Here is a 23,049-nt window from a genome sequence, read left to right on the forward strand (position 1 = left end):
TTGAATATTCATTAGTTTGGTGACATTTCCTGCTGGTTGAGCCGAGGCTACAAAAGACATGGCATGTCGTTAGTTAGGCTTCACTAGCTTTGTGTTCTCACGAGAATAGATTAGAGCATTTAAATGGAGAGTGACACGAATCTATTTGATCTTTTGTGTAAAAAGTAGTGCAACTGTATTAACGTACAACCTCTTTATGGTGATAATAGGTATACAATGTTATATGTAACCTCCTTTTCCTGTTTATTAATGCTTTAAGACTTTTTCTTTCATTATTCTGTGTGTTAACAGACTCAACATCAGAGGAACAAACAGCCGCCAACAACATTTCTGCTGAAGCTCCGTCACACCAAAACACTGTTTCAACTAACCAGGAGCATCCGTCCACCCGAAGCCCCTCAGAACACCACATTGGGCCCTCAGAAAGACTTCAGATTCCCCCAGCCTTGATCTCGGGCAGGCCCCAGGAGAATCCTTCAGGACCCGGTCTCCCACAGATTTCAACAGGGAACCACAAGCAGGAGGCGGACGGCCAGAGACAATCTGCCAGCCACTCTCCCTCTCAACACACTACTGTTTCATCCCACCTCAACTCCACTGATCCTACTCACCCTAACCACCCAGCGCAGCAAAAGGCTCAGAGCCCCGCACTTCTTCACCAGAACGTACCGCCACTGCACGCTTCAGCGGTGCTGAACTCCACTCTGTCAGAGAGCATCCTGCCCCACATGCAGAATGCACATCAGGAGGACACACTTCAGGCCCCACAGAGTACCCCTCCCCAGCAGATGATCCAGAGCACACAGCAATACAATCCCCCTCTTCACGCCCCCCAAAACGTCTCCCCGCAGCGCCCCGCACAGAGCAGCCCCATGCACGGGATGCCTCAGAACGCCACACAAGTAGCCCAGCCCGGACGCCCTCAGCCAGCCCCGCTCACCTCTCTGCCCCACAGTCATCCTACCCCACTGTTACCATGCCAGCCCAGCCCTGCGGACCATGGAGATCAAAGACCTAGTGAGCCGACGAGCTGCCCGGCGGACACAGACGTTCCTCCGCAGCACATGATGAAATCTGGGCCTCCAAATGGGATTCACAAGCAGCAGGCTTTCAGCCCAAACCCCCACCAGACCCAGCAGAGAGGGCCCGCTCACAACCCTGCCATGCCCCCTCACTCCCAAGGTCAGGCAAATGGAGCCATGGGTGCATACAGCATGGGGGGCCATCCCAACTACAGCCAGACGAACATCAGCAGGTCCATGCCTCCGTCTGCTCACCACCCCTATCACAGCCAGGTTAACCCCCTCCACAACCCCTCTCAGCACCCCGCCTACCACCAGCAGGGAGGGGCTGCCTACTCCTACCACACAGCAGGCCAGCAGCACCCCCAGGCCCACCCTAACATGTACCCGCAGCATCAGTACCAGCAGCAACACTACTACGCACAGCCCCACCCCCAGGCTCAGGCTCATAACCAGGTGAACAGCAGGGGGGGTTACCCTGCAGAGGAGTGGCATCAGTATCAGCCTCGCCACCCCATGCCCCCCAACGCCTACCTGCCTGCAGCTAGTGCCAGAGGTCACCTGAAGGAGAGCAGTATGTCCCCACTGGGCTCTGAGGGTCTGGTGTCCCCTGGGCCCGGGCCTGAGGCGGGGCCGCAGCCTGGGGGCCCGGAGGAGAGGAGGTGTGTGAGCAGGGAGCAGGACGGGGGGGGCAGCCCGGCAAAGCAGGCTCACACAGAGGGGTCAGAGCGGCCTGAAAGCCCGAAAGAACTCCTGGACCTCGACAGCCACAACGCTGCCGCCCGCCGCCGCAGCGCCCAGCAGCACCCCCCCGCCTCCCACATGGTGTCGGGGTTCATGTACGACCCCCGCGCCGTGCACCCTGGGATGCAGCGAGGCGGTGTTCCTCCCCCACACATGATGTTTCAATCTTCAGGCAATGGAGCGCCATACGCCGGCCAGCATTACGCCGATCCCGGGCGATATGCCGCCCAAAGACCCCACCCTCACCTGATGGAGGCTCTGCAGCGGCCCCAGCAGCTGCCCTTCTCCCCGGGGCAGACACGCATGGCCATGTACGGACACCCCCGGCCTGCAGGGCACTTCCAGGGCATGATGATGCAGCAGAGAGGCCTGGCACCGGAACACTTCCTGCACCCTGGGTACAAAGATTGAAGTTTTATATGGTTTTTAATATTGTAATTCCCTCTCTATCTGTAATCTTACGTCAAAGTCAGTATTTTTTTTTATTGAGCTTAATATTTTGTAAACACTTCATTTGGTCTACTTCCCTTTAAAAACATCTTATTAATAATCATTTCCAGCAAGCATTCGTTTTTCAAAATGGGATGGTGGACATTGTAGTAGAAGTTCACTCTGCGGCCTAGAAACAAAATTAAATTAGAACTTGTTTTTAAATATGCAAAAACTTGTGTGACCCAAACAAAGAAATCAACATTAGGCCTTAGTTAGGCAAGTACACTGGACATGCAGGTATCATGTGATTAGTTATATGTTCTTCGGGCTACACACTGATGGATGAAGATACATCTATTGGTTGACTGAGCTTAATTAACATTGGCTATAAAAACATCTTAACCATTCAAGTGTTAACAACAATTTTATTAACATTCTTCTTTGTTTCGTCTTGTTTGTCATAGGCAACAGATGATGGCTGCTCCCGGCGGCCCTAGCAGTAAATAAGGAGCGTGACAAATAACAAATCAGAGTGAGTGAAAATAACTTTCATAAACCACTTTCTATATCTGACAGCTTCAAGCAACTTCCTTCTTCTATCCCTCTTCCTTCAAAAGGTGTTTACTGCACATCTATTCATAAGAATAGAATGGCAAAAAGTCTCTTTATACAATTCCAAAGAGAGCCAGACTAAAAACATGATACCATGGCGCTGTCAAGCCATGTTTGTGTTTCGATGATTAACTTATTGTTTTTCATTCCCTTTCAGGCATGTCGTTATCAAAGAACATCTGGACAAAGCACTGAGCCAAGAGCAAGAACATGTGTGTGTGCTGATGGAGACGGTAGATGGGACTCTTCGCTCCACAGACTGATCATCTTTCAATGGACAGGAACTGTTGGCTCGGTTTTGGCCCATCACTGAACTTGGAAGATCCAACCAGGCAGCTGGTGTCACTGCGATAATAATACTGTGAACTGGCATCGAGCCCTGTAAAAAAGACTCTTTTTGCTTGCCCTTCTTTAAGTAGAACTGACTTGACTGCTTGACACTTCACCTCAGTGGTTTTGATTCAGGGCCCTCCATCAGAAGGGTGTTATTTTTAACCACTTGGCCAATCTGTCCATGACAGCCCTGCGAGAACAGAGAACACTGGACAGCCCTCTCCTCTTTGAGGAATGGAACTTTAAATGGATTAAACGACACTGAGCACGAGTACTGAGTCCATTGACGGCAGTGCTTGATGAATCTTGATGAATCTTTTAACGATAACTAAGGAGGACTGTGGTGAAGATGAGATGGACTGTTGTTTTTACCGTTTCCTGTTCCAACTTTATCTTTAAACTCAGGTGTAGAAAAGGAGGTACTTTGAGACTGTCACCCTAACCCAGGCGACTCACAGGCCCCTTTGCAATTGCCTTAGTTTCCTTTGTGAATGTATGAGTGAATGTGTAGACAATGAGCTATGCAGACTAGCTGCAAGGACACAAACATGGATTTCTTCGAGGATAAACCGTCCTGTAAAAAGGCCCAGATATTTTTCATTTCCGGTCCAAACCTTGCAGTGTTTCAGAGTAAACACGCTGTTTATGCATCTTCTCAAAGCTGCCTTCACTGTCAAGAATGTCTTTCGACTAGCAGAGTGGCAAGACGCCGCAATTTGTATCCAACAATCTCTGTTGTGCACTATGGGTTTTGTCTGTCTCGACATCCTGGAATTGAGTGGCCTTTGATAGTTTTATTTAAATTCAAACACATATATGTATGAAAAATATATCCTTACCTCTTGTCCCAGATGGGGGCAGTTTTTCAATGATATGTCCTGCTGGCGGGTAACACTTACCCATCAAATCCTGCTGGAATTTTATTTTTATTGTGACAATTGTTGCATTCCACCTTCACATTTGTACTTTGTCTCTTTATTCACGGGCCTGCCCTTTGCATGGTTGACTCTCTGAGTGCTTCCTCTTCCCCATGTCAATATAAATGTATCCTCAGGGTGAACAGTTTCTATATACGGGTATTTTTCTGCGTTATTTGAAGGAGTAGCAGCAGCATGAAGACAAACGCAACTTGTTTAGGTCTGTTTAACAATATCTATGGCTAATCACACGGCCAAACCATTTAACCCCTTCGGTCTCACCCCAAAATAAAATGACGTGGTTTTGTCCGGCACCCTACACCTTATAACATCCATGTTGCACCTGTGGACCCTACTCGTGCAGTTCATCGATGGCAGCCAATGAATCTACCTCATCTAGCCAATCTGTGGCACTACTGAGCCCCCCTCCCTCTCCCCAAACGTCCAGTCCTCGCTCCTGTGGGTCAACATTTTGTGACCACTTTTTGTTTGTCGTTCGGCTTCCAGGACTGACTATGAAATAGCATCACAATAGGTGTTCTTTATGAGAAACAATCCTTGAAAGTGTGAACTCTCTTTTTAGGGACAACACGTTCCTTCTCAGTTTTAGACAATATTACATCACATGTCTCTAGTTGTACAGATTGCATGCCTTTCTGCCTAGAGGTTGTAAAACTAGACCGTTTTCCAGTCTAGGGTCTGTAATAGACTGCATAGAGTTTGGGTTTACTACGTTTCTTAGTAATAGGTACCTAAGGCAATGAGAGGAGATATTTGAGGAAGGATGATGGAATAGGAAAGTGCTAGAAGCTGTGAGACAATTATCTAAATGTGTCACACAAGACTTGCTATTTTGTTAAAATAGGAAATTGTCTTCATATTTAGCGGGCTCCTTTTGGAGGTAGTGTGTTCACTCGTGCTGTCTGAAGTATGAAGGACAGTGTTTATTTTAAAGCTCCACGGTTATGAAACTGTCGCTGTACAGATGTTGTGTGTGTGTATTTCTCTCTGGTGTGTAGAATGGGCACCAGATGTTCGGAAGTGTGCATTCATCTCTCACTTTTACTCTGCTGTCACCTCTCTGCACTAGTGAATACAATTTTAGACGTGATTAAATGTGAATCATATTTATTTCTTCTTTTTAAGATTTTTTGTACATTTTTGGACTTGTTTTAATATAAATGTGGTGTACGTTTTTTTTTTCTTTCTTGATGTTTCAAGCGGTTATCTTTTACCTCGGTAGCATGGTGGCATTGAAAAAAGACCTGTGTGTTTAATTTTTAAGTGACGTTTACAAGTTCTTATCTGACTGATATAGATTATTTTGAAAAATGGAAGGGAGTATTTTCTATACTGTACATTTCTTAGAAATAAATCTCTTTTCTTGAACAAGTCAGTCTTATTGTTGTCAATTTTTACTAATAGTCACATCACCAAAGCAGCAGATTACACCATCACCAAAACAGCTGTTCCTAGCACTACTGTGAACAAATACACATAAAACAAAGCTGTGTCATTTAGGGAAAAAGGGGCATCTATTATCCGTTAAAGAAACTGAAGCCAAAAGTAATGAAATGCAAACAGACAAAACAAGATGGCCAATGCAAGACAATGCATTAATCTATTGGAGCGCCTCACGCCATCGCCTTCAATTAGTGCTCTCCTCTTGACGGACACCCTCCACAGATTGTGATGCTGCTTTGTTTGAACCTACTCATGACTGCAGGACTCAGTGAAGTGATGTGTTGCAGTGGAAGAGGAGGCAGCATGGCTCCTCAGGCTTCCTTCAAGGGACTACTTGGAAACAAAGTACATTATTTTGTTCAGGTCTTGGCAGTGGAAATTCAAATGAGGCATATAATTAAGAGACTTTAATTGAACTAAGTAACCAGGTTGTTTAATTAAATTGTGAACATGGAAAAACAAGGCGAAGTATAACAGTAAACAATCTGCTTAGCGGCCATTTCCACCGTCAGATGAATCTCTGTTTGATTTGGAAAAACAAAACAAATCACTGAAATCAGCTATCCTGTTTGAAATATGTAATAGATATGTTGATATGAAGTTGAATTCCATTAAAATCTCAATTGTATTATCTGCACCTCAATTTTGTGGAATGCTAAAAAAAAATATGAATTTTGTTAAAGTCACTGCTAAACAATATCTTGTGCAAATGTACACACATGTGTGTTGACAAGGGAATGGGGAATTTGTATTTCCTAATCTCTGTTTTGCTTATTATAACCTCCATGATGCCGCTCCACCAATCAAAATATTATCCGGGTTCAATTTCAGCCAATCATAACAGGACAAAGGCGGGACTTAAATGCACCCTGAGCAAAAGCTTTATGCCTGACTAGCGAAACAAAAACACCAAATGTAATCAGACCCTGTAGCTTTAACGCTGTTAATTTCCTGAATTGTTTTTGAACAGTGAAACTTTTATAATAAAGTAAGCTATTAGATAAAAGCAGATGTCTAACTGACACCGACGAGCAAGTTTTCCCGTGGTCCTCTCTTGTTAAAGTGACTGTGGACTGTTTACAAAACCGTCGACAGCTTTCGAGGCAGCTGCTAAGGTAGCGTGTGTGCATTATTCTTTAATATACAGTATTTTACAATCATAAGACTGTGACATGTCAAGTAAGTAACGTTAGCGGGTTTTCTTATGTCTGTTCAGCCCACGGAAAAAAACAAAACAAGTAAAAACAGAGCTCTGCTTCGCAAAGTAATGCATTAAATGCAAGAGTAAAGCTAGCATTGTTAGCTTATTCTCACTTATTCTCACTTATTCTCACGTTAATTGTGTAACGTAAACGAGTCATACTCATTATCATCGCTTCTCTTTTCACTCGGTAACGTTAATATAGGGAAGTGCGCATATAGCCGAGGAACACACACCTGTTAGTTTTGTGGTGTGAGTGGTTGCAGGTTTTCTTTTACCCCAACCATTGAAAACACGTTTCCTCATGTTATTTGTTTTCTTTCTAAGCTCCACACACTCGCGGGACAATGGAAGTGTCGCTACACCGCCGCCATGCGGTGGTTGTCTGCCTGCTCTTGTGCTGCCTGGCCGGCGGGCTGTCCTCCCCGGACCCTCGGCACAGAGAGGCCCTCATACAGCTGGAGGTCTCCATGCAGACAGGAGGGCAGGTGGTGCTGACTGATGCTGAGAAGCGGCTGGACGCTCTTCTCTTTAAGATGAAGCAGGAGGAGGTCTCGAGAGCAGACTTTCCTCCCGCCATGCACTTCTTCAGGGCCAGGGACGTCATCAGCACCAGTCCCATCTTCAAGCTGCTGCAGAAGATGCCTAAAGGTGCATTCAGTGTCACACTTCAAAGTGTTTACAGAACATGTTCATTAACATGTTGCACTTATTTGTATTACTTGTTAGCTGCGGGTTATAATGCGTATAATTTTTTTAATATTATTTCTTTACTTTAAGCTTTCTTTTTCAATATTTTAGCTGTTATGGAGACAGTTTAGCTTTATGACATGGGTATGTTGAACTCTGAAAACTTTTATCAAAATGGAAAACTACCAATACAACTAAGGATACATTTGGTTTATTTTCGTATAAATCAAAAAATGGTTTTATATAATTAAAGATTATTCTTCCTCTGAAATAACTGACTTGCACATTGTTTCCTGATTAGAGCTGAAACATGTTCTCTATTCATTTTTAAATGATCCCCAAATCCCGAGCTAAACTTTTCAGTTGTGAATAATATATAACATATCTCACATTTTTCATAATGAAATAAATATTGTTGAGTTTTGAACTCTCATTTTTACAAAAATAAAGTTTTCATGGTATTCACTTTGACTTTGGAATGGACATGTTTCCACAATTGCATGATATTACAGGCTAAATAAAGTAATCATTTAATCCAGACAATTATTGGCAGATTAAGGATAAAAAATATATGTAACAATCTTCTTTTTTTTTCACCGGAGAACGTTCTTCCCAATCACCTATGATAATGTTCTCAAAAGATGCTTGGAACTCACCATTTTTTTTGCAGGAATGTAACTTTTTGAATACACACAGATTCAGACTTATTTTAAGTATCCACACTCTTTATTTCTTTATATTTCTGTAATTCATTGTTTTCAGGGGGAGCTCTCCATGTCCATGACTTTGCCATGGTAGAAGTGGAGTGGCTGGTGAAGAACGCGACCTATCGGCCTCACTGCTACATGTGCTTCACTGACAACCATTCCATCAGATTCATCTTCTCAGCCCGGCCGCCCGCTGCTCTGCCCCGCTGCTCTCCGTGGACCCTGCTGGAAAACCTCCGGGCCAAGATGGTCAACTCCACGGAGCTCGACAACAGGTGAGGACAAATCTACAGATTTATAATCTGGGTTATTTCTCTCTGTCTAGACAGAGAGAAATAAAAACCCAATCATAGGATGAAATACGTATGTAGACTCTACATATACGTATATATTTCATCATGTCCAACAGCACGGGATAATTGTATCGTACTATAAATTATTCCAGTGTATATTCTTTGTAAACAGTAAAAGATATCAAGGCAAATTATTTTGTCCCAGCAGCAGTGTCAAGCATTACATGAGTTAAACATGTTTAAAAGATACAATAAGATACAAATATAACAACAAATCAAATTAACATTAGCAGCAAGTATATATAAATATGTATAAATTCAAAATACTAATTGACACTAGTAACTTGTGTATATACAAATTCACAATAGAAAATACATTTATCCCTATAGTTTCTAAATAATACACAATATAACAAATTATTGAATAAATGGAGTACAATATATAGTCTAGGCTACAGGAATATATAGAAATATACTGTAGACACTTCATGGCATTGGATTGAATATACATTAAACTGTGCAATTAGCTGTTGTGCAAAGTGTTCTGGGTTATGGAAGAGGAGACACTTTACAAGTTATGGGGCAGTAAGTTCTCTGCCAGCCAGAGGTGATTTGTTCTACAACCAATCACATACATACAATTCTACAAAGAAATGTAATTCAAGGCTAGAGAAATACATGCAGTAATGTGCAATATACAGTTTTTAAATGTACTTACCTGTTGACTTCTTTATAGTGTTTACATGCAGATTGATAAGTCGTTGACAGTGTTCAGAAAAAGACAAAAACATTTATGTCAAATTCCTTTGCCTAAGGTTTTGTGTTCTGATTGTCAGTTTTAATGCTTTATGCGTCATTGTAGTGTGTTAGCAATAAAAGAATATTATATATAAGATACTATATCTTTGTCAGTAAGAATGGCAGTATTGAAATGTCCCATAGAATAGTTAATTCTGTAATCATCCTGTGTATATACTTTAGATTACTCATTTAAAAGCTTTTTCGACAGTGGTAAGTTGACCAGAAATTGACGCAGATCATCTGATCCAAACCATGTCCTTACATTCCCAGCCTCATGGCCAACATGACGCTCTTCACTGATCAGGATCCAGAATTGGTGTATCCCAGTCAGGATGTGATCTGGAAAACATTTGAACAGTGCTTCCGTGCTCTGTGGGGTCTGGTCACATACGCTCCTGTGTTCAGAGACTATTACTACCAAGGTCTCTCCCAGTTCTACAGGGACAACGTCATGTACATGGAAGTGCGAGCTCTACTCCCGGAGGTAATCTTTCTCACACTGCCTGTGCTGCAGCACCTCTTTTCACCCTCTGTCTGAAACCAGAGCCCAGTCTGCTCTGATTAAATAATAAATAATAATAATTCATTTATTTTATATAGGCGCCTTTCAAGGCTCTCAAGGTCGCCGTACAAACACATTAAAAAAAAACAAGATACACAATACCTAACACCAGCATAAGAAACATAAACAAGACAATGCAACAAATCAAATAAATAAAACAGAGGATGTGTGATGGATAATGATCAGGGTGGATATGCGAGTGTGAAGAGATATGTTTTGAGGCGTGATTTGAAAATGGGGAGAGAGTCAGTGTTGCGGATGTCATGTGGGAGGGAGTTCCAGAGGCGGGGTGCAGAGCGGCTGAAGGCTCTAGACCCCATGGTGGTTAAACGGAAGGGGGGTGCAGTGAGGCTGAGGGAAGCAGAAGACCTGAGAGTGCGGATGGGTGTGTTGATGTGCAGGAGGTCGGAGAGGTACAGAGGAGTGAGGTTATGGATGGCCTTAAAGGCGAGGAGCAGAATCTTAAAAACGATACGGGGTTTGACGGGGAGCCAGTGAAGTTGCTGAAGAACAGGAGTGATGTGGTTAATGGAGGGGGTTCTGGTGATGATGCGGACGGCAGAGTTCTGAACCAGTTGAAGTCTGTGGATGGATTTGAGAGGGAGACCAAAGAGAAGGGAGTTGCAGTAGTCGATGCGGGAAGTGACCAGGGTGTGAACAAGAATGGCGGTGGTCTTAGGGTTAAGGGACGGCCGGAGGCGGTTGATGTTGCGTAGATGGAAATAGGCAGACCGAGTGATATTACTGATGTGAGATTTGAATGAAAGTGTGCCGTCGAGGATGACACCCAGACTCTTAACCTGAGGGGAGGGGGAGACTGAAGAGTTGTCTATAGTAATTGAGAAACTGTCAGGTTTGGTTAGGGTGGATTTTGAGCCAATGAGGAGAACCTCGGTTTTACTGTCGTTAAGTTTGAGAAAGTTAGAGGAAAACCAGGATTTGATGTCCTGTAAGCAGTCAGACAGGGAGGATGGAGGGAGGATGGTGGTTGGTTTGGAGGACAAGTAGAGCTGGGTGTCATCCGCGTAACAATGAAAGTGGATGTTGTGTTTACGGAAGATATTGCCAAGAGGAAGTAAATAGATGATAAAAAGAAGAGGCCCCAGGACAGAGCCCTGGGGAACACCGGTTGTGACTGGAAGTGGCTGTGATTTGAAGGTTTTGAGTTGGATGAACTGAGTGCGGCCAGAGAGATATGATTTAAACCAGAGGAGGGGTGTGTCAGTGATCCCGATGGAGGTCAGTCTGTCAATGAGGATGCTGTGGGAAATGGTGTCAAAAGCTGCACTAAGATCAAGGAGGATGAGGATAGTTAGTAGTCCGGAGTCAGCTGCCATGAGGAGGTCGTTAGTGATTTTCACCAGTGCTGTTTCTGTGCTGTGATGGGGGCGGAAACCAGATTGAAATTGTTCATACAGGTTATTGTCAGACAAGTGGGTATGGATTTGGGATGCAACAGTTTTTTCCAGGATTTTTGAGAGAAATGGTAGGTTAGATATGGGACGGTAGTTATTAAAGTTGTTGGGGTCTGCACCAGGTTTCTTCAGTATGGGCGTGATGGCGGCTGATTTGAAAAGTGAGGGAACAAGACCAGAGGTGAGGGAGGAATGTATGATGACAGTAATAAGGGAGGACAATGAAGGTAGACAGGCTTTTACCAGGGGGGTAGGAAGAGGGTCTAACTGACAGGTAGATGGCTTGGATTTACTGATGAGGTCAGATATTACAACAGCAGAGGGAAGTGTGAAACTTGAAAGAGAATGAGAGAGATGGTCGGATTAGTTAGCTGGCCGGCTCTGTTGTGATTGGTCAACGGCTTAGAGATGTCCCGCCGCTTGGCCTGTCATATATCCTACATATTGATGTCAATATGTTACGGAAGTAAACAAAATAGTCCAATTGAGGCGTTTCAGTGTGTGGGAGAGAAACTCCCTCTGGAGGGAACTTCTGGGATTTTAGACTTTGCAGACCATTTTCCCTCAGCTTTAGACCTACATATTCTCATATCAAATAAAACCGGGAAACGCCATTTGTCAAGTCTGTCTGACTCGTAACATTTTAACTACTCAGGATTCATTTAGATGATAGATACACTGATGAAGACTCTTCAGGCCGTTGAGAAATTCAAGCTTCCATAACCGCTATCCTAACAGCGATGGCATCTTGTTGCATACTTGTGGCATCGATGAGACCTTATTATTGATACACTTCAAATGTAGCTTATTGCTGATTATTTCTGCAGAACATTATAGCCGCAGAGAATTAAATTTGTCGGACCCAAAGAGATTGAACTGGTCAAAATCCGGCAAATACTAGCTAACTGGAAACACTGGTATTATAATTGTTATTGAGTGTGTTTTCTGGTACTCAGATATACGAGTTGGACGGCAGCACTCATGATCCAGCGTGGACTCTGAAGACGTACCAGGAGGTCACCCGACAGTTCACAACAGAACACCCGGACTTCTTTGGAGTGAGAATGATCTACACAATCCATAGGTGACCTCCCCAACAACAGATTTGACTTATAACTATGAAGGATTGACATAAGATGAAGTTGATATCATATAATAACACTCTGCACTGTACTGTATTCTTCAGAGGAGTGAATGCATCCACGATGGCCGGAGCTGTGGAGGAGGCGATGAAGCTACAGAGAGACTTCCCAGACATCATGGCTGGCTTTGACATGGTGAGGAGTTCAAGTTATCGCACCACTTCTCCAGTTTTGACTAGGGCTGGGTAATATATCAATACTATATCAATATTGTGATATGAGACTAACTATTTGAAATTGTAACATCTTAAGTGTTTCCTCAAATGATTGTCATTGACTGTTTTACTATTGGCTTTTACCAACGAAGTTATTATATACACATTACCGGTAGTGATGATTATTTATCGACATTCTTCATTGTTTAAATATTTTGTGAAATCATAAAATGTCAACCCTACAATTTCTGTGCAATATGGATCAATGTCTTTATACTGTATATTTGTATAATATATACATAATATAGAAGCGGGAGCGTAACATAATGATGTCGCTATGTTATAAAAGTAAACAAAGTAGTACAATCGAGGCGGTCATGCAGGGCGGGCGGGAACTTAGGGATTTTAGCCTTTGTAGACCATTTACATGCACATAAATCCATCTTACACAAAAAAGAACAACCCCCAAAAGCAAAATAGAGCCTCTTTACTGGACTTCGGTTCTGCGAATCGATATCACTGCCCATATTCCCTTAATCATTCTTTACAACAGTCTGTTAGCTAGTATTAAAAACATCTGAAATGAATCGACCAATCGGAATCAAGTATTCGACTCGGCTGTGTAATAAGAGATCTTACTGAACTTTGTGGCCGATATCTCTGATTGAACAGCCCTGGTTTGTACAGATCTTTTGTTTCACTTACAATGCAAATAGTAAGATTGTAAGCCGCTTTAAACCACACACACACGTGCCTGAATCAGTGAAAGTAAACATAACAATCATATTGTTTACTCCCTCTCTACTTACAGGTGGGCCGTGAGGACAGCGGCAGACCCCTGTGGTACTTCAAAGATGCTTTGTCACTGCCGGCAGGGAGAGGGGTGACGCTGCCCTACTTTTTCCATGCGGGGGAGACAGGTGAGCTCCTGAGCATTCAGTTTTACAAATCCTATCCTGCAGCATGGGGCTCAGAGGTTCATCCAGACAATGACTGATGTGTTCATTTTAAGCATAGAGGCTACTACAGGAGTTTAGCTAAACTGACAACAAACCCTTCAACTTGTCATGGAAAGATAAATGTCGGTAAATAGCCGAACATTGCCTGTTTATTTATCACACACTCAAAAATGGGAATGTTGATTTTAAGGATTACCTTCGTAGTTAAATGAACAAATAAGTACATGTGTTTCTCACTGTGGACAGAGTGGCAGCCCAGGCCTTTTTCTGTCCTATTCCACAAAGTTGCAAAACCAAATATTTACCAACTGTGGAATTTAGGGTTAAAGAAGAGTCATTCAAGAACACTGTCTTCTATAAAGACGTTTTTGATTTCTCTCTGCTACGAGCAGATCTGGAGGGCTCAGAGGTGGACCAGAACTTGTTGGATGCTCTATTGTTTAACACGTCCAGAATCGGCCACGGCTTTGCTCTGCTCCGCCACCCCGTGGCCAAAGGTCTATCCAGAAAGAGGGGGGTGGCTGTGGAAGTCTGCCCCATCTCAAACCAGGTACACTCTCATCTTGTAAACCAACATATACAAACAAATTCTTTTTTCCAGCTACTTAATTGTAAAAGTTAAAATGTGTTATGTCAATCACTTAAAAAAATGTATTCAAGTATCTTAACCATCTTAAATCAAACCCCAGTATGAAATACAAGTATTTACTTGTATTTTTTTTGGGGGGGGGGGTAAATCAAATACCTTTGAGTTGTTGTAATAAAGTAATGCACAATGTTTATTTTTAGTTTTGATGATTTCTAAATGATTGGCATGAATTGCACGTAATTTGCAGAGGCTTGCTAAACTCATAGCTCTGCTGTGTGTGCTAAATGTCTGCTCATGTTCTGACACTTAGCTAAAGCATCAACACAGCCGCTGTGATTCCCATCTGTAATTATGTGCACTAGATGTTTAGGTTTCCAGATTTCTCGCAAAGCCATAATTCATTAACGTAGACAGCACTTCTGAAAATCCTATCGACATGAGGCTACGATGGTGTTGATCTAGCTTCTTGTAATCCAATATGTCCTCTCCTGTCCTTGTTCAGGTGATGAAGCTGGTGAAAGATTTGCGTAACCACCCTGCAGCCGCTCTGATGTCGGAGAACCACCCGCTGGTGATCAGCTCCGATGACCCGGGCATGTTCGGCTCCTCCGGACTCTCTTATGACTTCTATGAAGCTTTTGTGGGCTTTGGTGGGATGAGATCCAATGTAGGCTCCCTCATAGAGCTGGCCTTTAACTCTATTAGGTAAAGTTCAGCAGTGATGAGAAGAGATTTACAAATTCAAAATGAACTGAGCGCTCATTGACATCTCTCTGTCTGTGTTGCAGGTACAGCTCTTTGACTCCGAAGCAACAGCAGAAAGCCCTGGCTCTGTGGCAGAGAAAATGGGATACGTTTGTGTCTGAAAATGCTTTTTAAAAGAGACATTTTTATATATCATTTTTAGAATAATTTTGGGCATTGACTTGATTCTTCCTTTGCGCAAAGGAATGCCTTGGAGCAAGGGTACATTTAAAGTGGAACAGTGCTTTAAAGGTGAGCAAGTTTGTGGTGGCAAAAATAAGGGACATTAAAGTTAGTTAGGGTTCAGTTTTGTTCTTTTTCACACAAGACAATTTGGGATGTTACAGACGAAAAGGTCTGGGATAAAAGAGGAAATGAAGAAAGGCTGAATATGACAGAGCCAGTGACGTCATATGTATCTGCTGTGAAACTGACCTGAGTTATGTGATATAACATTTAGGGCAATTACTAGAACTATACATGTCCAATAGCTTTTTTAATGTCTTTGCACTTTAAGAGTCAGGATGGCCATGTTTCTTAGAGTGCATTAATGGACGTCATTGTTAACTACATGTTGTTTGATGTCTCCATAGTGTGCTTGTGTTTTGTAAGAGTGTAGCCTGTTCAATCCTGAGGGCTTTGATAAACACTGTTCCTAAAAGAGAGTTTAATTTAAACTTGAAAGTCATTTTTCAGCTGTTGTAAAGAAAGGGATATTTTTGTTACCCATAAAGAACCTCACTGAAAACAAAATGTATACAATTGATTTATTTTGCTCATTTTTGCAACGCCTAAGCAGCGGTCTGTTAGCGACTATTAACAAATAGTTTGGACACTCTGAAATGTCCAAATGGACCAATCAAAATTGAGTATTCTGCCAAGCCGTGTAATAAGATCTTTTTTAGCTGTGGATATAAAAAGTGGCATCACTGACGATATGTTACCCATAAAGAACCTCACTGAAAACTAAAAGTATACCATTTCTTTCTTTCGCTCATTTTTGCGCGGTAGCCAAGATTCATATAAACTGTTACAATCATCCAATAACTAAATTCTGACATGATTTAAAAACAACTCTGTGCTTCAGTTTATTCAGTGTTCTTCTCATGTAGCTTCATCCTCAGCAGCCCCTGTTATGAGTCATCCTTCATCTGCTGCAGGTGTTGAATTTGGAGAAGAAGCTGTCGTCAATGCTTCCTCTTTCTATGTCCGGTTTCCTAAAAACGAAACCAGTTCAGAAACAGAGTGAGACAATGGTTTATTTGTGTCTAAACACTGTGTGTGTAGAGTGAACACTGACTGTTGCTTGTGTGTCTGGGCCATCAGGACGTTGGCTCTGTCCACATGTTGTCTCTCCTGCCGGTCCAGTCTGGCCTGCTGCCTCTCCAATAAGAGAGCGGTGCGAGCCGAGTCCATGCGCATGCGAGCATGTTGCTCCTCGTCTCGCTTTTTCTCTAGTTCCACCCTCTGCAGACAGAACAAGCTTTTAGAACTTTGATAAAGAGCGTTAGATTTGAGAATATCTCTTCCCTTATTTGACCTTTTTCTCCTCAATCTGATATTTCTGGAACTGGATGATCTGCTGCAGGCTCTCTGGAAGTGCTCTCCTGTGACTGCTGGGGCAGAGGTCAGGCACCAGGGGGCGCTGGAGAGCTACACCCGTCAGCTGCTCCTGCAGGATGTTCATCGTGGCTCCTGCTACATCTCCACTGACATGACGTTCCCCATCCTGGCGACGTTTCTCTTCTATCTTTGGATTTAAGAAATCAACGCGATAAACGTTTTCTCAGTTTTAATTTAAAAACTAGATGCAAAACCATACAACAGCACATTTAAAACAAAGAAACAAGTATGTCAGCCTTTCATCAAAAACATGCATGACGTTAACTTTTTAATAAAATGGTAGTTCATTATTAAAAAAACATAAAAGCATATTTACACTACATTAGAATAGTGTCACCGCTTCCCCTTGCCTCATACTGCCTTCTCTTACGTAGAACTAAAGCTAATCTATGATCTCTTCAAATCCACCACTCCTTTGACATCAATCTGTCATTTGACTTCCCAGAACACAAACGTTGCTGGCCTACGCCGCTTTGATTGGTGTTTGTGATATTATAATATTAATAATAAGAACACGTTTTATTTATAATAATACATTATACTTGTATAGAGCTTTGACAGAGAATAAAAAAAACTACAAAATACAAAAAGAGATAAACACAACAGAAAATAGGGGGGGGGTGGTCAGTGGTTGAATGCAGTGTTGCACAGGTGGGTTTTGAGTGATGTTTTGAATGCGGTGAGGGAGGAAGAATCTCTGATGGATTGGGGTAGTGAGTTCCAGAGGGTGGGTGCAGCAATGGAGAAGGCTCTGCCGCCCCAGGACTTGAGTTTGGTCCGGGTGGGGAGGGAGAGGTATGATGTGAACCAAGAGAGGGCAGTGCTGGTGATGTTGAAGGTGGTTTCAAGACGGGTGAGGAGGATGGAGTGATTGGTGGTGTCGAAGGCAGCGCTGAGGTCAAGGAGGATGAGGATGTTGAGGTTACCGGCGTTGGAGGAGAGGAGAAGCTCCTTTGTGATTTTGAGGAGTTATAGAGCTCTTTTAGGGGTGCTCAAAGACACTTAACATGCTAAAATCCATTAAAACAACACACTTAAAATGTATAAAACACAATAACTACAAATTAAAAGCAGTTTTTAAAAGGTGAGTTTTGATTTTACATTTAAATGAAGACAGATTGGTGCAGTCACAGATGAGGTTGGGGGCAGTGATGGAAAAGGCTCTGTCCCCCCCCAGGTCCGGTGCTTTGTCCTTCAAGGTGGAACCAGGAGGCTGGCGTCTGAGGAGCGGAGGGTGCAGGAAGGAGTGTGGTGTGGGGCAGGTTGGTGAGGTAGGAGGTTAGGGAGGGCTTTGTAGGTGAGGGGGAGGATTTTAAAATGGATCCATTGGGGGGGTGATGTGGTCACTGGAGCAGGTGTGGGTGAGGAGACGTGCTGCAGAGTCCTGGATGTACTGGATTTCTTTTGAGGAGTTTGGATGATGTACCGTTAAGGATACTGGTGCAGTCATTTTGTGATGAGATGAAAGCATGGTTAAGTGTTTCTGCAGCAGAGAAGGAGAGTGATTTTGAGGTGGAAAGATTCAGTTTTAGTGACTTGTTTGATCAGTTGTCATTGTTTACAAATATTTTCTCTAAATGACCATGTGTATTCGAAACTTGTTCAGTAGTCATATTGTTTTTGGTGAGGGATTTGGGACTGATGATTACCATGTCTGATTTTTCACAGTTGACTTTAAGGAAGTTGCATTGCATCAAGGATTGTATTTCAGGGAGGCAGTTGGTGAGAGTGGAGAGGGTTGCAGTGGAGAAGGAGTGTGTGGAAGTGGAGTGACTGAAGTGTTTTAAGGTTTGGTTCAGATTCAACATAGTCACACAGGAACACAACAAACTAACAGAGGAAGGCAGCTGTAGCCCAGTTACTCCAGCGTACTGAGTGGTAAAATGCTCTGAAAAAAATGAAGACCTTTTTAAACTATTTTTAGTTTGTCAGTACCCGTGTCTGTGCCCATAGAGCGGGCGTGCTTAGAGCCTCCGATCTCCCACTCTCAGCTCAGTAAAAGAAAATAACTCTGGATTCAGCTCTGTACTGGGTAGTTGATTTACAGACCTCTCTTTCCCAATGTAAGTCAATGGGAAACGTTTTTTGGCCCTTCAGTCACATAAGTTGTAGTACTGTCGTTTGGCCACTATTAACCTTTTCGCCGACGTCCGACCTAAATCTCCAGACCTTAATATCATTGAAATCAAGAAACCTGTGTGCAGGACTGGAATGTAACCTTGATAAAACTCCAGTGTTGCATTTAGGAGCCAGTTGTACCTGTCAGCACAGTGAAAGGCTCGGCTGCTGTCATTTCATGGTTGAGGAGTGGCATTTAACAATGAAAGGCTCCTGTGTGTGATCGAGATAAAGACTGGTGAATACAAGCCAAAAGAAAAACAAGCAGCTTGAATAGTTTTGCTAGGAGTGGCATCGGGTTAACAAACAGCAACCATACAGACTGGTTCTGAGGATGCCAGGTCACATGAAAGCTGTCATTGTAAAACAGCGCTATTCCACCAAACATTGTTTTGCTTTGTTAAAAACATTTCAAAAGTGTGGTTCAAATGAATACAAACTTATTTTCTTTGCATTATTGGGGGTCTGAAAAAACACTGCAGTTTTTTGTTATTTGGACCAGTTGTCATTGTTTTACAATTAATTATCTAAATGACTATTTGTATTTAAAACTTGTTTAAAATTTTGTCAGTAGATATTATATATATATATATATATATACTCAAACACATTTTTTTGTGAGTATACCTTAAACCTGCGTGTTTTCAAAGCAAGTTGAACCACCTTTATGTGACCGTGTGATTACCTGAGTGACTTACCTTGGCCAGATTGAACTCTTTAGTGGCGACAGTTTCTGCTCTTCTCCTCTCCATCTCAATGCCCTCAAGCTGCAGAGCTTTTTTCTCCATGTATGTTCTACTGAGGTCATAGCGCTGCTCTGAAAAACAGCAGTGAAGAAGAACAAAGGTCACGTTTCATGCATGGGAACTGATCCTATGATCCTATGATGCTGTATGATGTCCTTTTTGTTGTTCTGTTTATGTTTTTATGTTTCATGTGGAACCTACTTGAGCAGGTCTCCCTTGAAAAAGAGATCAATGATCTCAATGGGATACACCTGGATAAATAAAGGTTTGAAATTAAATGAATCCTAGTTTAGTTTATTAATTGATCTGTTTGCATCTTACAATTTAAATAAACAGAATTTCACTTCACTGTGCATTTATTTTAATTTAAATTATACTCTCTGTTCTTGTGTATCTGTATATAGACTTGCATTTACTTGTTTACTTTTCTGAAACATTTAGCTTATTGTATTATTATTATTCATATAGTTTACTTCATCTACAGTACTACACATTGGTCGGCTATTTTATTCTCTCTATTTGTTTCTTCCTGCAATATTTATTGTTTTATTTATATTTGCGGTGCATTGTATGAGGAGCCTGGGACTTAAAGGATTCTGAAAGTTTCAGGAAAAAAGATTATCTCACTTTTTGTCCTGATCGATTTCTATAAAAACCTGTCTGAAAATGAGCTGATCAGATTTTGGCCACTTCATGATTTCATAACGTTTTTTTGGCTTGTGTAACCATTAGCCAATCAGCAACCAAGGTAACCCCCCGCCACCTTATCACCTGAATCTCCTCCTAGAGCACCATTGTGTTCTTTTTAACCAAATATCTCTCAGAGGGGCGTGGGGAGGGGCTCTTTGTTTTCATCTAAAGTAACAGACAGAGAATCAGCACTTTGGAAACAGGGCTGAAACAGAGGGGATTATGGGATGCTACAATGATCTGTTTGGTGTTTGGAGCCAAACACGTCAGAGACTTGTTTGGTATATCTGAGACCTGTTGATGAAAAACAGTGTAATAGAGGACCTTTAAGTTTTTCATTGCCATATCCTCACTGCAGCTGCTGTGTATAAACAGACAGTAAAGCCTTTGAATCTTGATTCTACTATGGGATCACCACCTACCCTCCAGCGTCTGTCGCTGCCTCTCTGCTGCCTGCTCCCCCTGCTGCTGGAGGAGCCACTCCCTCTGCTGCTCCCTCTGCCTCCGTCCCCTGCTCTCACTGTGGGGGTCCTCGCCCAGCAGGCCAGGGAGCATCATCTGGGCGTCGCCTGGGTCTGTGTTCCCACAGCGGTGCGGGTCGCTCAGGTCATAGTCGCTCTGGCACTGAGGCTGCTGGTACTGATGCCGGTAGTCAACGACAGCCTTTTCCATCGCACGCTTCTCCTTCACTTCTCTGCTGTGAAGGAGGCAAGCTATTTTGCTATTATGGAGCATTTCAGCATCTGTATGGAAGACACAGGTCAGAGGCATTACAGCAGGGTTAGTAGTGATGTATCTATTTACCATGATGTCAGCAGCCCAGATCATTGAATATGGTATTTGTTTGGTATCACATTTAAAGAGATGTATGATAACCAAGCAATTAACCCATAACAATTCATATTTGTTTTACTTTAATGACAATTTATGGATAAAGGAGTTTTTAAGTAAGGGATACATTTCAGTAAGTGCTCCTCTTGTGTTATGAGAGTGAAGGCAAAAGCAATGATAAAAACGTAATTTCATTAAAAAATATACACATTAGGCCTACGCCTGTAGTGTGTGCCAGTACTATTTATGAAGGGGAATTTAAGTTGATAAACTGATTCAACACTTAAATCAGACTTTAGTTACACCTGGAGTAAATTCACAAGCTACCCTGCAGTTATACAAAGTCATTCAAACTAGCTGCTCCTTTACCAGCTTTGATAAACACTTACATTATCAATAATTATAATCAAAACATATTATTCTGAAATTGGCCAGTTTGCATAATGAGTACTTTTACTTTTGGTACTTTAAGTATATGTTGATGCTTATACTTGAGTAACATTTGCAATGCAGGACTTTTACTTGTAACAGAGTATTCCAACACCCTGGTACTTCTACTTTTACAAGATCTGAGTACTTCCCACCTCTGCTTTTTTTGTTTTTATATAATGGATACCAAAACCACAAAAATGGCCATATCATTTGTATGCATTAAGTAATATGACCCAGCCCTGCAATGCGTTGATCATAATACACAACATAGTGGGGATCATATCCATATGGATGTTAGTGATGAGCTAGTGTTTCCTGTGAGTGACATGACACTAATTGAGAAGTCAGGAAGCATTAGCTAATGTTGAGCTACATCACCACGAGCTTGTTGTTCCAGTTTTGCTGCTTCTTCTTGTTTATATTTTTCTTTCAACTGCGAGTCTAAGGCCTCCTTGTCAACCTATGAGACAGACAACGGTCGTGACAGCACATTTACATTATGCGTTAGCATCATGGGGTTAGCATATTTGTGCAAAAACACCTAACTAATGTTAGCTTACCCAGAACATCCTGATTGTGTCATTAAAAACCCTCTCTCGTCTTTCAGTCTCGTCTTTGCGTCGCCTCTGCAGACTTGTCCTTGCTACGCGGTCTGAGGGTAAATCAAAGTTGAACATTTTGACTTAAAATATGGTGTTTTACGTAACGAAATGCAGTGTTAAACTTGGAACGGGCTCCTGTCCTAGGACACGACAAACTTAGCTTCAATTTAAACACACGGGTTGCTAAGAAACCAGAGTTCGTCAGCGTTCGTAAGATGTCGGCTTTTTCCGGTGTCGTGGAGACAAACGTTTCATGAAGACACCAGCAGTGCAAACCGCTCTACAATACATTACATAGGCCTACATACAGAGGTGGAAGAAGTACTTGAGTAGGCTAACTATTGATAATTAAAGTGTTTATCAAAGCTGGTAGAGGTCCAGGTTTAATGACTTTGTATACTGCAGCAGGGTAGCTTGTGAATTTACTCCAGGTGTAACTAAAGTCTGATTTAAGTGTTGATTATATTTCACATCATAATCCAAATCTGCACATTGTTCATTGGTACAGTACTTGAGAGTAACACAAACACATTGGTGTTGGTTGTCTTTTGTCCCCTAACAAAGGGAAGAACTCACCACTCAACTATCAGGACAGTTTTTGGAGACATTAAGCTAGAACTTTACTTAAAAACATTAAAAGATAAACCAATTTAAACATCAACTTTATTTGCAAATGTACATTCAATTTTAATTGTATTTAACACATTCTCAACATAGGCCTTTGTCTGAACACAAAAAAACTAATATTTGTTTTGAATTCGAGTTCACTGTGAATAAACAGACTATACCCCCCTGGATTGTGAAACCACAAAATATAGCGGGATCTCCAGAATAGATAAGTCATTAGAAAACACCAAGATCCTTTTTACAGTCAACATAAAGAATATGTTCACCCATAAAATAAACCCCCGACAAGTTTTTGTGCCCAATCTCCAGACCTTTATACCATTGAAAAAACATTGAAATGTGATCAAGATTTTTTAAATCTTCACCACACTCCAGCCCTGCCCACAAGAGCAGTTGTACATGTCAGCACAGTGAAACCCTCAGCTTCTGTAATGTCAGCTTCTGTAATGACATGTCACCAAACGGTTGAGGAGTGGCATTTAACAATGAAAAGCTCTGCTATTTGGTCGAGATAAAGACTGGTGAATACAAGCCAAAAGAAAAACAAGCAGCTTGAATAGTTTTGCTAGGAGTGGCATCGAGTTAACAAACAGCAACC

General features: G+C 42.2%; 3 protein-coding genes across 3 annotated transcripts in view; 2 read left to right on the top strand and 1 right to left on the bottom strand.

Annotated features, from left to right (window-relative positions):
• The window catches only part of LOC117550825 (cat eye syndrome critical region protein 2 homolog), a 38,184-nt gene extending 32,728 nt beyond the window's left edge, over positions 1-5,456 (top strand). The window contains exons 17-19 of the mRNA XM_034223381.1: positions 292-2,164; positions 2,663-2,730; positions 2,968-5,456. Of these exons, the coding sequence (XP_034079272.1) occupies positions 292-2,164; positions 2,663-2,705 (1,916 nt within the window). The 3' untranslated portion in view covers positions 2,706-2,730; positions 2,968-5,456. The remainder of the gene's footprint in view (positions 1-291; positions 2,165-2,662; positions 2,731-2,967) is intronic.
• Positions 5,457-6,381: 925 nt separating this feature from the next.
• ada2a (adenosine deaminase 2a) lies at positions 6,382-15,535 on the top strand. The gene is made up of 10 exons (XM_034223382.1): positions 6,382-6,639; positions 7,053-7,376; positions 8,178-8,397; positions 9,487-9,700; positions 12,150-12,277; positions 12,380-12,470; positions 13,302-13,410; positions 13,842-13,999; positions 14,541-14,743; positions 14,827-15,535. The coding sequence occupies exons 2-10, from the start codon at positions 7,073-7,075 to the stop codon at positions 14,915-14,917; spliced, it is 1,518 nt and encodes a 505-aa protein (XP_034079273.1). The 5' UTR covers positions 6,382-6,639; positions 7,053-7,072; the 3' UTR covers positions 14,918-15,535.
• Positions 15,536-22,080, bottom strand: ribc2 (RIB43A domain with coiled-coils 2). The gene is made up of 7 exons (XM_034223383.1): positions 21,783-22,080; positions 21,601-21,682; positions 20,382-20,702; positions 19,222-19,340; positions 16,323-16,532; positions 16,083-16,249; positions 15,536-15,999 (listed from the first exon to the last, which is right to left on the bottom strand). The coding sequence occupies exons 1-7, from the start codon at positions 21,897-21,899 to the stop codon at positions 15,930-15,932; spliced, it is 1,086 nt and encodes a 361-aa protein (XP_034079274.1). The 5' UTR covers positions 21,900-22,080; the 3' UTR covers positions 15,536-15,929.
• Positions 22,081-23,049: the final 969 nt, after the last annotated feature.

The sequence above is a fragment of the Gymnodraco acuticeps genome, unplaced genomic scaffold, assembly GCF_902827175.1.
Source record: "Gymnodraco acuticeps unplaced genomic scaffold, fGymAcu1.1, whole genome shotgun sequence".
NCBI classification, from domain to species: domain Eukaryota; kingdom Metazoa; phylum Chordata; class Actinopteri; order Perciformes; family Bathydraconidae; genus Gymnodraco; species Gymnodraco acuticeps.

Bases quoted from the DNA above. Each gene is read 5' to 3' on its own strand.
- ada2a (XM_034223382.1), top strand. From the start codon at position 7,073: ATGGAAGTGTCGCTACACCGCCGCCATGCGGTGGTTGTCTGCCTGCTC. The intron at 7,377-8,177 runs GTGCATTCAGTG...CATTGTTTTCAG, and splicing joins GCTGCAGAAGATGCCTAAAG to GGGGAGCTCTCCATGTCCAT. The intron at 14,000-14,540 runs GTACACTCTCAT...GTCCTTGTTCAG, and splicing joins TCTGCCCCATCTCAAACCAG to GTGATGAAGCTGGTGAAAGA.
- ribc2 (XM_034223383.1), bottom strand. From the start codon at position 21,899: ATGTTCAACTTTGATTTACCCTCAGACCGCGTAGCAAGGACAAGTCTG. The intron at 21,683-21,782 runs GTAAGCTAACAT...TCTGTCTCATAG, and splicing joins ACACAATCAGGATGTTCTGG to GTTGACAAGGAGGCCTTAGA. The intron at 16,000-16,082 runs GTCAGTGTTCAC...TTTCGTTTTTAG, and splicing joins GCCCAGACACACAAGCAACA to GAAACCGGACATAGAAAGAG.